This window comes from Emydura macquarii, unplaced genomic scaffold (assembly GCF_026122565.2).
Source record: "Emydura macquarii macquarii isolate MOO-44397 ecotype Brisbane River unplaced genomic scaffold, CSIRO-AGI_Emac_v2 contig_1043, whole genome shotgun sequence".
Classification (NCBI taxonomy): domain Eukaryota; kingdom Metazoa; phylum Chordata; order Testudines; family Chelidae; genus Emydura; species Emydura macquarii.
The window spans coordinates 3,559,811-3,573,781 of NW_027131180.1; the positions used below are offsets into that span (position 1 = coordinate 3,559,811).

At 42.8% G+C, this 13,971-nt stretch overlaps 1 protein-coding gene across 1 annotated transcript in view; it reads right to left on the bottom strand.

Annotated features, from left to right (window-relative positions):
• Positions 1-381: 381 nt before the first annotated feature.
• Positions 382-13,971, bottom strand: part of PCYT1B (phosphate cytidylyltransferase 1B, choline) — a 42,932-nt gene continuing 29,342 nt past the window's right edge. Inside the window, exons 7-8 of the mRNA XM_067545293.1 lie at positions 10,356-10,544; positions 382-3,718 (exon numbers count right to left, since the gene is read on the bottom strand). Of these exons, the coding sequence (XP_067401394.1) occupies positions 3,506-3,718; positions 10,356-10,544 (402 nt within the window). The 3' untranslated portion in view covers positions 382-3,505. The remainder of the gene's footprint in view (positions 3,719-10,355; positions 10,545-13,971) is intronic.

Here is a 13,971-nt window from a genome sequence, read left to right on the forward strand (position 1 = left end):
GGACGGCAGTGCAGGTGAAGGAGGGGGCAAATAAAGACAGCCACACAGGATAAACTCCTGGAAGAAATGGGTCTGCAGGTGGTGAAGGTAGCTACTTGGCAGACAGGAAATGCAAGTCACAAACAGCAAAGTTGTGTATGGGAGGAGGGCTAGAAAGGAGCAGCTAGGAGAAAGGATTGGGAGGTTGATGACTTTAGCAGCAGGGGTTTGAACAGGTTTGAATGGCTGGCTGTGTTTCTCCTTTAGTACTTGAATGTAGAGGAAGGGGATGTCCACTATGGAGCCTCTGGTATTAGAACATGGGCTTGATGTCATCCGAGAAAGTTCGGGTGGTGACTGGCAAAGCCATAGTAAAATAAAGATGGCACGTTGCACTATCTGCTGTATTTCATTTATTTTCTCCATGGCGCTTGGGCTTATAAATAGGAACACATTAAAGCAACACTTGTTAAAAATAAAAAAGGAAACCCAACTATGACCAAAAAGTGCAAATCACCATCTGGATGCCCAGAGATGGTGAAGGAGGTTGGCTGTCTTCTCTGTGAGTGGTGGAGATTGTGCATGGAGGGCAGTATCCATACAAGGCGAACAGAGGCTCATGCTTAGTCTTATCCTAAACGCAGACAAGACGTCTGGTAAAGGTATATGGCTTTGTCACTGGGTAAACCACACGTGACTCTGGGAGGAATAGCTAAGGTTAAAATGAGGTCATTCTGGTGAGTGTTTTCTTCTGTTTTCCGTTATGAGCCAAGCATGTTCATTTTTCCTCACAAAAACCTTGCTGAACAGAGAGCATTGTTTTAAAAACAAAAACCCCCACCTACCCTGACATCCTCCATCTCATTTGGACAGGGCTCCTTGGTATAAACAGCACCATAGAGAGCAGACTGCTCTCACTGTGGAGGGGTGGTCTATGATGGAAAAACTGAGACTTGTAGAGATCAGAAGAACAAAAGCACACCCTAGGGATGAAATTACAGTAGCTGGTTGCCCCAGGCCCACAGGAAGGTTTTAATCACGCCAACCTCTCAGACCCAGTGGGCAGCAGCTAAACACTGGCCCTCTTGTCACTGTCAAAAGTGAAAGAAGCAGTGAGTGCCCCTGGCAACATGTTAGTTGCCTGTTGTTGCAACTCTCTAAAGGGACTGGTGGTGTCTCCAGAAAATCAGTTACGTAGCAAGGACGTCTCTCCTGCGCTTGTGACGGTGAGCTAAGGGCCTGGCTGAAGTGGCCTATGAAAAATCAGCTAGGCCTTGCTGGGTGGAGAAAGGAAAAAACCCACAGGGCTATCTTGGGGGCCTGATGCTCGGGTCCTTCAGTTATCCACCTGGAAATTCCTGTGGTGTCTAACTGTGCAGGGCAAGGGCGTGCAGATCAGAGAGCAAACTGCTGCCAGTACCCTGATAGACATGAACACACACTGTACATTTACACACTAACACCTGGTTTTTTTACAAACTCTTGTTCTTTGAGTCTCTGTGAAACGTTACTGCTAGTCAGTTCTTCTTGGGCTGGTGCAGAGTCCCCTTCTTTTTCCAGTTGATGTCTTCTCCTTTTTAATCCTCCTGCCTCTCCCTCTTCTCCCCCATTGGAGTTATGTTGTCCTGTGTGTCCAGGAAACCAGCAAAATGAAGAATGCTAAAATCTACAGTAACTTTCACATTGTGATATGCTCGCAGCATGGGGGAAGGAAGTGGAGCCGTTGGCTTTTTGCTACTGTTGTCCATGCTGCCCCTTGTTCTGGCCGCCTGGCAGGCTGCAAATTGGAATTTATTATAGATTTTAGTACGCCTTGCTGGTCTGGTGCCCAAAACGCTCAGTGGACTGGAGAAGCACTTGACACATCAGCAGGGTACATCGTCACACAGTATGTCCAGTGCAGCAGTCTCTAGAGGCGGGTGGAGAAGAGCTTTGCTCTGTAGGGCTGTCTCAGTGACACATGTTCAATTTCTGATCACATTTTTCCAGGTTGGGAGGAACGTGGGAGGTAGTTCAGCCAGCCACAGAGTTGTATGTCACATAATCCAACAGCCATCACTCCCAGTGGTTGCTGATATGGTGTAGATGGAGTATGAGGAAAGTCTCATCTCACGCTGAGCTGAGAGGATGGTGATTTCAACACGGTAGTGTAAAAAGAAGGAAATTTCTTAATGGAGCCACAAATATGTCAACTTTAGGGACGTGAGAGTGTTCTGAGGAGAGGAGAAAAATCCCAGCATCCAATTCCATTTATAAAGTTTCCATTATTTTCTAATTGGGTGTCCCATGTTTGCACATACTAAGGTCAGCTGCCAGCAGGCTGCTAACCAGGATCCCAGACTGGGAATGCATATATATGTGTGTGCATGCATGTACTGTAGATCTGCCTGTAAAAGAACATACAGTGTGTACATGCTTTCACATTATTTAGAGATTTGCAAAAGTTTTAAGTGTGATCTGACGGATACATGGGAAGGGCAGAAATGCTGCTGCATAGACAGTGTGTTGATAAGTGACATCTCCAAAGGTTAGTAGTCCCAGGAGAAGTCTGGCTGAGGGGCTTTGACTCCTGTGTATTCTTTAAGATGATGACTAAAATAGGCAAATTCTTTCAAATATTTGTTCCCAGACAAGGAATCACAGCCAGGACATTCACTCTCCTACTCTGGCAGCCTTCAAAGCAATGTCACAAAGAAAACCAGAACACAACAGGTGGCTTCTGAGGCACTAGGAACAAAGAGTGAGATTTGCTAAAGCAAATGGAGCTCACCCCATATTAACCTTTGCACATGCCCTGGACAAAGACCTGGTCAATGTATCTCCAGTGCCGACTAGCCAGATCCCTGCTCCGCTGGCTTGGTTTAGTTTTTAGTGCCTTTTTTTATTTTGAAAGCAAAAACACATTTCCTGTACTGAAGAAGCTTTTTGTTGCTGTCACGCGACATCTCATTGCTCTGGCACGGCTCAAGTTTAGCAGGGCGCACGTAGGGTGAGCAGATAGCAAGTGTGGGAAAAAAATCAGGAGACCTTTTTTTTCCCCCCGAGGGAGTGGGGCAGAGTTGCCTGCATAAGATAAAGCCCCTAATATTAGGATGGTCTGGATAATATCAGGACATCTGGTCGCCCTAGGTGATGGCAGGGTCCACAAGCAGCTGGCTTGTCTCTTCACATAGAGCTGCTGCTGTGCACTTGCTCACTCAGGCCTAGTTCAAGGACTGAATGTTCCCCTGCAGTGCAAATTCCCCCGAGGCTTTTGACTGGCGTTAGCAGCTGCAGCAAGTGGTGACTAATGACAGGGACTTGCTCAAAGGTTTCATGGTTCAGTTCGTTGTCCAGGTGTGTCTGAGCCCCAAGAGGAACTGGGGCAGGGGTGAGCTGTTCCTGAGATCTCTTCCCTTACCATGCTTTTTCCTAGAGCCCATTCACCTCAGTCAGAAACATCTATATGTGGTGCCTCTCCTCCCGTCCACCTGTAGGTTATATGAGTGTCTGGGTCTTTTTTTAATTTTTCTTTTTTTTCTCCATTTTACTTCTCATCCTCATCTCCTTCGCTCATGCTGCTGATGGAGGCTGAGGCAGCTTTTGGAGAGGAAGGGGGTGAGGCTTTATTGAACAGCCAGGGTAAGGGCGGCGATGGAGAGCGGGACGGAGAGCGGCCGTGCGTCGGGCTGCTGGTTGGGCTCTGCCTCGGCGACAAGGCCTGGAGCATTCGGCCGCTTCGCTCCTGAAACATCTGTTTCTGAAAAGCAATTTGAAAAAGAGGCCGTGTGAGTCAGGCACAACGACTGAGCGGCTTGTGTGCTGTGCGGCCAGTTGGGCAAAGTTAACTGCATAAGGGGTGAGGTTCTTTGGCCTTCAGGAAAGGAGAGACTTAACATGCATTTCTGCTCTGAAGTATGGCCAGTCAAAATGGCTACCTGGCGTCCCCTGTGGTGTTGCCCCATACTCATTCCAGGGCAAATGCTCACGCTTTACAAGCCAAAAGGTTTTGGTACCCAGCAACCTCTAGTGTGGATATGAAAGTGCTGCTGGGTGCTTCCTCGATCAGCAGCATTACACATTCCACAGATCTCTGGAGTGGTCCCTGAGGGCAGAATTTAGTTACCTGGTCTGTTCATGGGTGAGCCAGAACAGACTCCGTTTCACTCTCGCTTAGCTGGGCTGGCTCTGTCAAAAGTCATAGAACCGAAAGGCCAGATTGGGCAATCCTGCTGGTGGTTCACACGTGAAGCCAATGGGACTGCTCTCCTGTGAAGTATGCACAAACTGGCCTTTGCTTGGTTCCAGTAGCCAGCAGAGAGAACTCTGAATATATTTATGGGGTGAAAATCCTGAACTTATTCAAGTCAATGGGAGGTTCTCCATTGATGTCAGTGGGGCCAGGATTTCACCCCTGGAGTGGGTCTTTCGAGAAGAATATGCCACATTTTTATGTTGTCACTTTTCAGAGCAGAAATGTACTTTCTTTGTTAGGAAGGAGATGTGTGGCTTCACCTTCAAGGTGGAGTGGAGAAGGTGCTACTCCTAATAGAGCTCCCCCTGCTCGCTGGGCCGCTGTATATGTCAACAGCACGCAGCTGGGCTGTGCTCTTGTACAGAGCAGCGTGTAGGTCACGTGTAAACGTGCATGAGCGAACATATTTTAACTAACCTATTTCTAAACAGCAGCGTAGTTAGTATTTAACACTTTTTTAAAAACAATGTTAGTGGTTCTTGGCCAATCCTGTGCTTTCTTCTAGGATTGGACCATAACCAACTAACATGGTTTGAAAGGTGTTAAACCCTGTTTATACTACTGTTTAGCAACATGGTTAGTTCAAATGTGTTAGCTCGCACATGTTTACACATGACCAATATTCCTAGTCTGCACAGGGCCAGAGCAAATGGCTTCTTGCAGCCAGACTGTTAATCAAAAGAATACGGCCTTGTCTGCATAGCAAAAGTTGCACCACAAAACTGCTGTTAAACTGCTGCAAACTCTTATTTTTGGCTAAAGAACCTAAATAAACCCAGTTTAACCCAAAAGGATTGTGTCCACACAGCCTTTTGCACCAGTTTAACTGAAATGATTTAAAAGCACATCTTAAGTTTGAACAGCACAACTTCCTCATGTAGACACACCCCGCAGGCTTCCTCACCAGAATATTTCCATGCAAAATAATAAGAGATCTTTCTAGCTAACAGTTCTTCACAGCAAGGTAAGGCCTTGTCAGCCAGCTGTGGGCCAGTGATACTGCATGACTTGCCCTCAGCCAGCAAGGGACAATGTCATCTGGCTGTTTTAAGCTTTTGGGTCAACTTTTGTCTCACAAAGCTGATTTTCTCTCTATCCAAACTTTGAGCCTTTTTTGCTCAGGACAGGACAATAATCTCCAGCTGAATCCCACCCTGTCATGGCTGTCTTCCAGTGCTACATGGAAAATGGAGACGTGTGTCCTCCTGCTCAGTGCTAGTTGAATACTGGCTGGATCTACACACCCCCAACTGCAGCACACACAACCCATATAAATACAGACCAGAAAACCTTAACAAAAAAACTTGGGTTGAATTTCATTTTCCATTGCTCTAAAGAGGAACAACCGGCAAGGTGTGCTATGATTTGGTTTTTATTTTAACTTTCCTTTGACATTTCCGTGCTTGCCAGTGTTGGAGGCAGGATACTAGGTTAGATAAATGGATGGTCTGCTCTACTATGGCTAATCATACGTTTCTAGTGCCATGCGTGGTCTCATGGTTGAAGTACTGGAATTCAGGAAATCCTCTATTTCAGCTCTTCCACAGACTTCTTGTGTGGTTATGTAAATTGCTTAGTCACTCTATGGCTCTGTAAAATATTTCTCTACATCATAGGGATGTTAAGAGGATAAATCTATGAATGTGTATGAGGTGCTCGCATATTATAGCAATTAGCATGATTAAAAAAACATAAATAGCTAATGTGCCATGCAACATTTTGAATGTATACCTTGCTGAATATTTTCTGTTTTGCTTTTCCTCTTGGAGGAATCAAGAATTCTATGATTTTCCTCAATTTGATTTTTTCCCTCAAGTCATCAAGACCTTATGCTGTAGAGACCTTCCTTTAGGCCAAGAAGATTGGATGGCTCCCTTTGGAGCTCATCAGATCTACTACCACAGCAGTGAGAGGTATTGCTGAAATGTATGGAAGGTCCTTCTTCCCTCTAGGGGCTAAGCTAGTTTCTTCTACCCGATTGCTGCTGGCCCAGGGAGTAAAGTATCAAACTAGAATAGCAAATCTGAATTAACTACAGAGACGCCACACCTGCCTTATATTTCATCTTATATTTGAAGAGAACTCTGAAAATTAATTAGTTGTTATCAACTTAATTTCACACTCTGCCTTCAGCTGCAAAACCAAATGGTAGAAGGCCTTATTCCCAAAAAGTTAAACTTCAGCAGAATATTCAGCCATGTGTCCATACTCCTGTCCTGCTCGCTAGGTCTGAAATAGTCAATGCTTTGTAAATCTCCTGCGCTAGCAAGAAGTTCTTGCTCTTTGCAGACACTTCCAGGTGGCTAAGCAGAGGATGGGTTCAGGCAGGACAGGGTTAATAGCGCTAGCTACTGTCAGGCACTTTAAGAATGTAATCAATGCAAAGATCCCAAGCCTGTAGCATCATCACAATCAATAGCAGCTGCAGTCTCAAGGAAGGGTTTTAGTCCAGATGGTTAAGAGAAGAAATGATGCGGTCTGCTGAAGCATTAGTGCTATTGGTGGCGGAGTCTTTGTTGGGTTTAGGAAGCTATATGGGGCTGTGCAAAAGTTGCATTAACTGTGTATGGAAGTCTCATTTTCTTTACAAAATAAAAGTGGCCGTGTAGAGAACCTAAGCGTTGAAAAACTCCCTCTGAAGGTCTAACTGCTGCTATTTGAGCTTCTGATTCACACTGTATAGACATTTCAGTGCGATCATACGTGGGTTTCAAGATCCGGACTGAAAGTATATTGTGCATTAAATGTGGGATCCTGGATTTTGATTAGACTGACCATAAAATGTTGGCAGCATGACTGCCTTCAGGTTCTGGCCAGTCAAACATATTCCTAACAGTAATCAACATAGCTCTCCAAAAGCTGAGAAGTCTTGGTTGGAGAACTGAGTGGGCTGCTCTTTAAACTAGTTTCCAGGAATGTTGCTCAATTTCTGAGGATTTTTGGAACCATTTGTATTTTAAAAAACATAGACCTTTTTGAACAACTTTCTTCAAACAGCACCCTCTAAGCCAGAGTGCCCAAAAGTGTTATGCCTATGCCAGCCAGCAGGTTCATTCGCACTGCAACTGAGCCTCCTAGAGGTCTTTCCTTCTGCTTTACGTTCTACTGCACTATGCAAGCATGAGCTTGCAAGACTGCTTTCGGTCTGGCGCTTTCCTAGAGTTTTATACCACATTCACCCTTATTGTATCTGAGCACCTCTGGGACTCTTTGAAGGAAATAAATTGTGCATACAATTATCTTGGTGAACAAAATCTCAAATGAATTCTATCCATCCATTGCAATTTTGAAAAACAGCATTTTGACCTTTTCCAGAAATTATTTATGATTTTAAGTGGGTTGCCCAGCCCTTACTTTACTTTATAAAAAAAAGGGATGCCAACACAAAGTGTATTATTTCACAAATAGCAATTATAATAATAGCATATTAATGGAATGCAAATTACCGATCTAGGAATCTAACAGGCCTATGACTATTCCCGGACTTTTAATGTCAACATTCAAAGCAATATCTAACTAACGCTGATATGGCAAATTAATGTTAATAACAGTTTTGACACTAATAGCAAGTTATCATTATTAAAAAAATAACTTCCAGTTGCTAGGCTGAAGATGAGTTTTAAAAACACCTCAGTTCACTGTCACTAAAGCTCTCCTTAGAGCAGTACCAGCTCTGATTTCCCTCTTCACCAGACACTTTTATGGGACTTTGGTCTGCAAATGTTGCTGCATGAAATTACGTCCTAGTTTCCTACTCTACATCTGCCATCCTAAATCAGAGGGCAAACAAATGTTCTTTAGCAGGGGTTTTAGCAGTATGCTTTTCACTAAGGACTTTCAGTCAATCAAAATGTCTAATGTTTTTACGATCATTTTTTAAAATATTTTATCAGTGGAATTTTTTCTAGGGTTTAGAGCAGAGAACTGAGTTGAGGCTCCTGGCCTTTACTCCCACCTCTACCAACAAGTCAAAGTGTGGCCTAGTATAGTGTGGATGCTGCTTACACTGGCAAAACTCAGCAGTTTTGCCAGTAATGTTTATTCCAGCCACTATGAAATTGCATTGGCAAAAACACATTTTTGCTGTTATAACTGCTTCTATACTAGGGACTTTTGCTGGCATTTTTGCTGACAGTTGGTCAGATCACACCTCTTCACATCCCTGACAGACATAACTATGCCAGCAAAAGTTGATAGTGGTGACCTGGCCTTAGGTACTTTATCCAACAAATAAGGCACTGTCCCTGTTTGGAACAGGTTACAATCTAGTTTTAGACATGACACACTAAATGAGAGGGACAAATATGGGGAACAAGGGAAAGGGTAGGCCCAGAGGTGCAATAATACAAATCTACTTAGATTCAGATGAGCACATCCTGCTGGTGCCACCCTTTCATTTTTCATTTGTAAAATGGGTCCAGTACAACATATTTAATTCACAAGGGAGTTGTGAAGCTTAATTAATGAATGCTTGTAAAAGCCACTGAAATCCTTAATTGAAACGCACTTGAAATGCAAATCAGTAAGTGGTAAGTGTATGTTGTTGTTGTGTTCTATAAAAAGCAACAACAAAAGAAAATATTAAAATGTATTCATAGTCGGTTTTCGTTATACTCAAATAGTTCCTGCTTCGAGTTAATATTAAATCAGTTTCCTCGTCGGAAAGACAATGATAAAGACCTCCTTTGTAAAGCACTTTGACTTCTATTGATGACAAGCCCTTTTGTCAGGCCTAGATATTATTTATTATTATTAAACTTTTTAAGCTGACTGGTTGCATCCATTTGTGCTTCCTCACAAACCCTAACCCATAAACAATTAAAGCCTTGCATAAGTTGCCAGCCACTTGACCACTTTGAAATGGATGGAAGCTGCATGACTAAATCCTAATATACCTTTGAATGATCCCACATACTCCTGGGAGCATTCTGGTGGGCTGCTTGCTGATTGCACATACTATTGCCCTCAGTTCATTTGCAGTTTGTCAATGGGAAGCTTGTGCTGGATGGGCCTATGTTTTATCAGCTTCTGCAAAACACATTACTCGCATGCATAACTTTAAGCATGTGAGTATTCTCATGCTAAAAATTATGCATGTGCATAAGGGCTTTGCTGGATCGGTGTCTACATGATCCAGAATATATACAAACAGTACTGAACAAAATGTAAGGTCATAGATTTGGTTAAAAAGGAATCAACAGTATCTTACTAATAACTCCTGTACCAACTACTGATTACTTTTACAGTACTATTGAGTTTTGCAACTAATTACAATATAACGTAAAACTTGGGACAGTAAAAAGAAAGATCTCTAGATGTGGAGTGGGATGCAGCTCCCTGTGATCAGCTCATGAGGGGGGGGTTCTACTCCTGATTGGGACAGTAACTCACAGGGTGATTTCGTATGACTCAGTTAACCTCTCTGTGCTTCAGTCTCCCCAGGTGTAAAGTTAGACCTGTAAAAAATAGTAATATAACCACCTTTGGGAAGTGCCATGAGATCTCTGGATGAAAGTGGCTGGGTGAATCATTCACAAAAAGAAGTGACTTACAAAAGTACATCTTGAAGTCTTGCCTAAAGCACGTATATCTCTGCAGGCATGCGCCTGAGACTGATTATTAAGGTATGAAACAATTTCTCAGTATAAATTTACACCTGACTAAAACATGACCATTTTTATATTTATTGTGCTATTTTAAAATATTTCCAAAATCAGATTTTTAATGTTTCCCTGTCTCTTTATTGCCATTTTCTGGGGTATAAACTCACTCCCTGACATAGGTGTAGTATAACTCCTGTTTATTGATGATGGGGAGAATGGGCCTCAGTGTATAAATATACGTGTCTGTTAATATACAGTACTATGTAATGTATATTACACTGTAATATACTTGGGCACTACATAATGTTGGTATTGCCTTTTAAAAATATAAATGCAGAAATTGTCCTGAAAAGACATTGGAAGTGGGAGATCTTTGCTCTGTGGTTCTGGTACATGTTGTTGGATGAAATGAGTGGAATTGGCACTGACCTGCTGTATTGGTTTTCAAAACAAAGATGGCAGCAAAAGAACCTGCTATAGGTCTGTGTTAAGAGAAGAATAAATCAAAGGCAGACAGAATTCCAGAATGAAGTACATACCCAAGCTCCATCGGGTCCAAACAGCTCTAAAAAGTTGCCAATGAACTCTCTGGACTTCTCTTCCCATTTCTGAATGAGGTCATGGCTCTTCTCTTCCACCTTATTAACAAACTCTTTTGATTTTTCCTCTACATTTTTCACTTTTTCTTTCATTTTGTCTACCTGGTTCTGAAAGCGATATTTCTTTTCCTGTTTGAAAAGTATGTGTGGACAGACAAAAAATTATCAAGTGGGTTTGGAAAAGAAGAAAGCTTATTAATAGTGATTAAATACACATGGCTTTTACTGACTACTATCATGTAATATTTTAATATATAAATAGATGGATGTTCTGAAAATATTTATCCTTTAGTGCTTATGTCAGGGGTGTCAAACTCGCTGATGGTGACAGGCCAAATTCCCATAAACTGCACTTCACCGGGGCCATGCAATACCCTCCGCCGAAAAATTCGGGCCATCTTCCCCTTTTCGGTGGCGCGGCATCAGCCCTTTTTGGCGGCGGGATTTTGCGGGGGACCATGTTGCCGGACTGAGTGCATTGCTGCTTTAAGGGATTTCTCTGTGTCCGGCATCGACACTTTAAGACATTTCACGGACTCTTAAACCGGCAATGCCGTAGGCAGAGAAATCTCTTTAAGTGCCAATGCCCTCACTTTGGGCGGCAGCACGTCTCAAAAAAACTGGCCGGACGCAGGCCGGATCAAAAAGGTTCACGGGCCGGATGTGGCCCGTGGGCCGTATGTTTGACACCCCTGGCTTATGTGTTATGTTCCCCAACGGAAAAACAGAGCTCTAGATATATCAAAATAGGGTGTTCTTTAAAAAGTGAACTATTCGTGCAAGTGAAGAACTAATAACTCAAGCCTGTAACAGGCAACATAAACTTCCACATAGTCTTCCGCCAGTGCATCCCAATACTGGCCTGCAGCCCTGATGCTATCCCACTCCAAGGTAACAGAAGAGAATCTTCACGAAGGGGGTTTTGGATAATCAGTGGTCCCCTCATTATACCAGAGCGAGGTGCTAGGCCAGAAGGCCAGCTGACCAAACAGATGAGGACTGGAAGGAGAGAAGGAGCTCGTCAGCGCATAGAGATCTGCGCAGTTCAGCAGAAGAGAAAAATGGGTGCTCAGTCTTGAAAAGCTTCTAAACTCCTCAGAAGCACAGCCAGTCATGCAGCGCTTAAAAGCTCCATGGGGCTGAAGGGCTGTTGCTGAAGATCTGATGAGCTCTGTTGGAGCAGAGCTTCAGTCAGTTCATAACCAACTTTTGGTGGTCTGGGAACTTCAGTTAACTGAAGATAAGTAAACAGTAGTGAACTCATTAATTTTCCACTAAGACAAATGTTCTTTAGCTCCACTATGGCAGTTTAACATATGAAAGTGCAGCTTTGGTCAGAGAAGTGGGAATTTAAACTTGGCCTCTTCTGACTCAAAATAATCTATTTTCTGTGTGTATCCAGAGTCATTTTTTTTCTTGTTAGCATTGCAGCTCTGTGAGTGTGAGAGGGATTCTACACTGGCTTATGCATCATCAGTAGAATTGTTCATTAAAGCCCCGTTGCAGAATCTTTATTAGTAGTGATGAAGAACAAGCCAGAAAATACACAGCTTGGTTTCCAGATTCCAGGTTGAGTTTACAGGGCTGGCATTCTTTAAAAACCTGTTAATTGATCAGATATGAGATGGAGTCATTGGGGCCTTGCTTTTTAAAATGTGGCCATGCAAATGCATATACCAAAAATATGTGAACATTCACACACCTGATTTACATACACAATTCCCGCACTGCAGATGCAAATTGGTATTTGTGCTTCTGGTGCAGCTAGTTGGTCATCTGCATGCATAAATATCCAATCTGAGCAGGCAGTTACAGTAAGTACACAAAGTACACATATACATATCTCTCACACACACTTGTACACCTGAACTTTTAAAAATGGGCACCATGGGACGATAAAAAAGACACTCTACAATGTCATTTTAGAGTTGTTTTCAGAGTAAAGTGCGCTTCAAAGTTTACAGGTTCTAAAATATGCCCATACTTTTACTGATTGTCATTTTTATGCTAAACATTTAATGGAAACAGCAGTTGCATTTTATCTTAAACTCAAAATGTCAGCACCTCAAAGCTGTAGCCAACACAGAAATTCAAAATGACGCAGGAGCAATTGCTTTGCAGCTTAGCCAAATAGGCTAAATCTGGTTACACCCTCCCGCCCTGAAGCCCTACAGTCACACAGGCAATCAAGACTTAATTTAGGAACGCCGGCATTTTTATTTTCTAGTGGTGCCCTTTTATTTATTTTGAAACACTGGAAGCCTTTGGAGAAGAGCAGAGCTTCTCCATTTAAATAGTAAATCTATGCCAAGAGGGACTTCAGAATACATTAGTTTCTAGAGGTGGGGTGAAGAAATGCTGCATGTGCTGTGCAACAAGTAGTGCCCTCTGAGCAGTTAAGGAACAGATTTGATGTGCTTCAAAGCAAATTCACAGCCGGTGTTCCTCTGTCTGAATGACGGCTGCAATACTGATCCTTATGGGTGGAGTGGTCACAGCAGGGAAAATATGGGGAATCTTCTAGGTCATGCACAAGATACCCCCACTTCCACCTCAAACATGAACATAGAAATTAGCCATACAGTAGACCTGGATTGAGAATAAAGGTTCAGAGTGAAAACCCCAGGATCCCAAGGATCGTCCTAAATTGGAGTGACCAATTTTGAGTCACTGTCTGAATTATATTCGTGAGCCCCTTCCTATGTACTAAATACAACTCGGTCAGGCGGGAAATGTAAGAGCCAGTGCTCCAAAATGAAAGGAAATGTGAAATGAAGACAAAAGTACCTACATCTGTGTTTCCAACTCCAGCTGAGAGGTGCATATTACAAAAAAATCTATAGACTGTCTCTGTGATTTATTCCATCTCAAGTATGGGGGAACTGTACCACTCAGTGGCTTGAGAAAGGGCCAGATTTACAGAAGTACCTTGGTGCCTAAAGAGAGAGAGAGGCATCTAGTGGGGGATTTACTGAAGTACCTCAGCAAGGTAGGTGCCTAAATCCCATTGCAAGTCATGGCATCTAATCCAACCCACACAGTCTGTCCCCATTGCTTAGGAACTATTTAAAGGAACACTGTCCTCTTAAAAATGACATGTCTTTTTGAAATAAGCCTGCTTGCTGTTGGAACAAGTAACACCTCTGAATACTGTTAATGAAAATTTGGAGGGAGAAAAATCTCTTCACCTCCCCTTTTCCCGTTTGTTTACTTTGTGATTTGATAGCACTTTGTGTACAGTTTCCCCTGTTACACAGGTGGCTTTCTGGCCCAGCAAAAAGGGGGATAGATGCATTAAAGAAAAAGATCATTGTGATCCCACAAAAATTGGCAGGGGGATGCAGGGACAGGTGTAAGATCTGACAATATTTTGTACTAATTTTTTGTATTCAAAATTGGCTATATATCTGGCTTGAGTGCCTCTCGTTATAGCAAAGTGTTAAAGTGAGGGCTAATGACATAAATATGACTACCCTGCACATAGCAAATAAATGTACATTTTGTGATGCATTAGCCTTCCTTTAAAATTTTTCTTCATTAAGTAGCTAGAGTCATT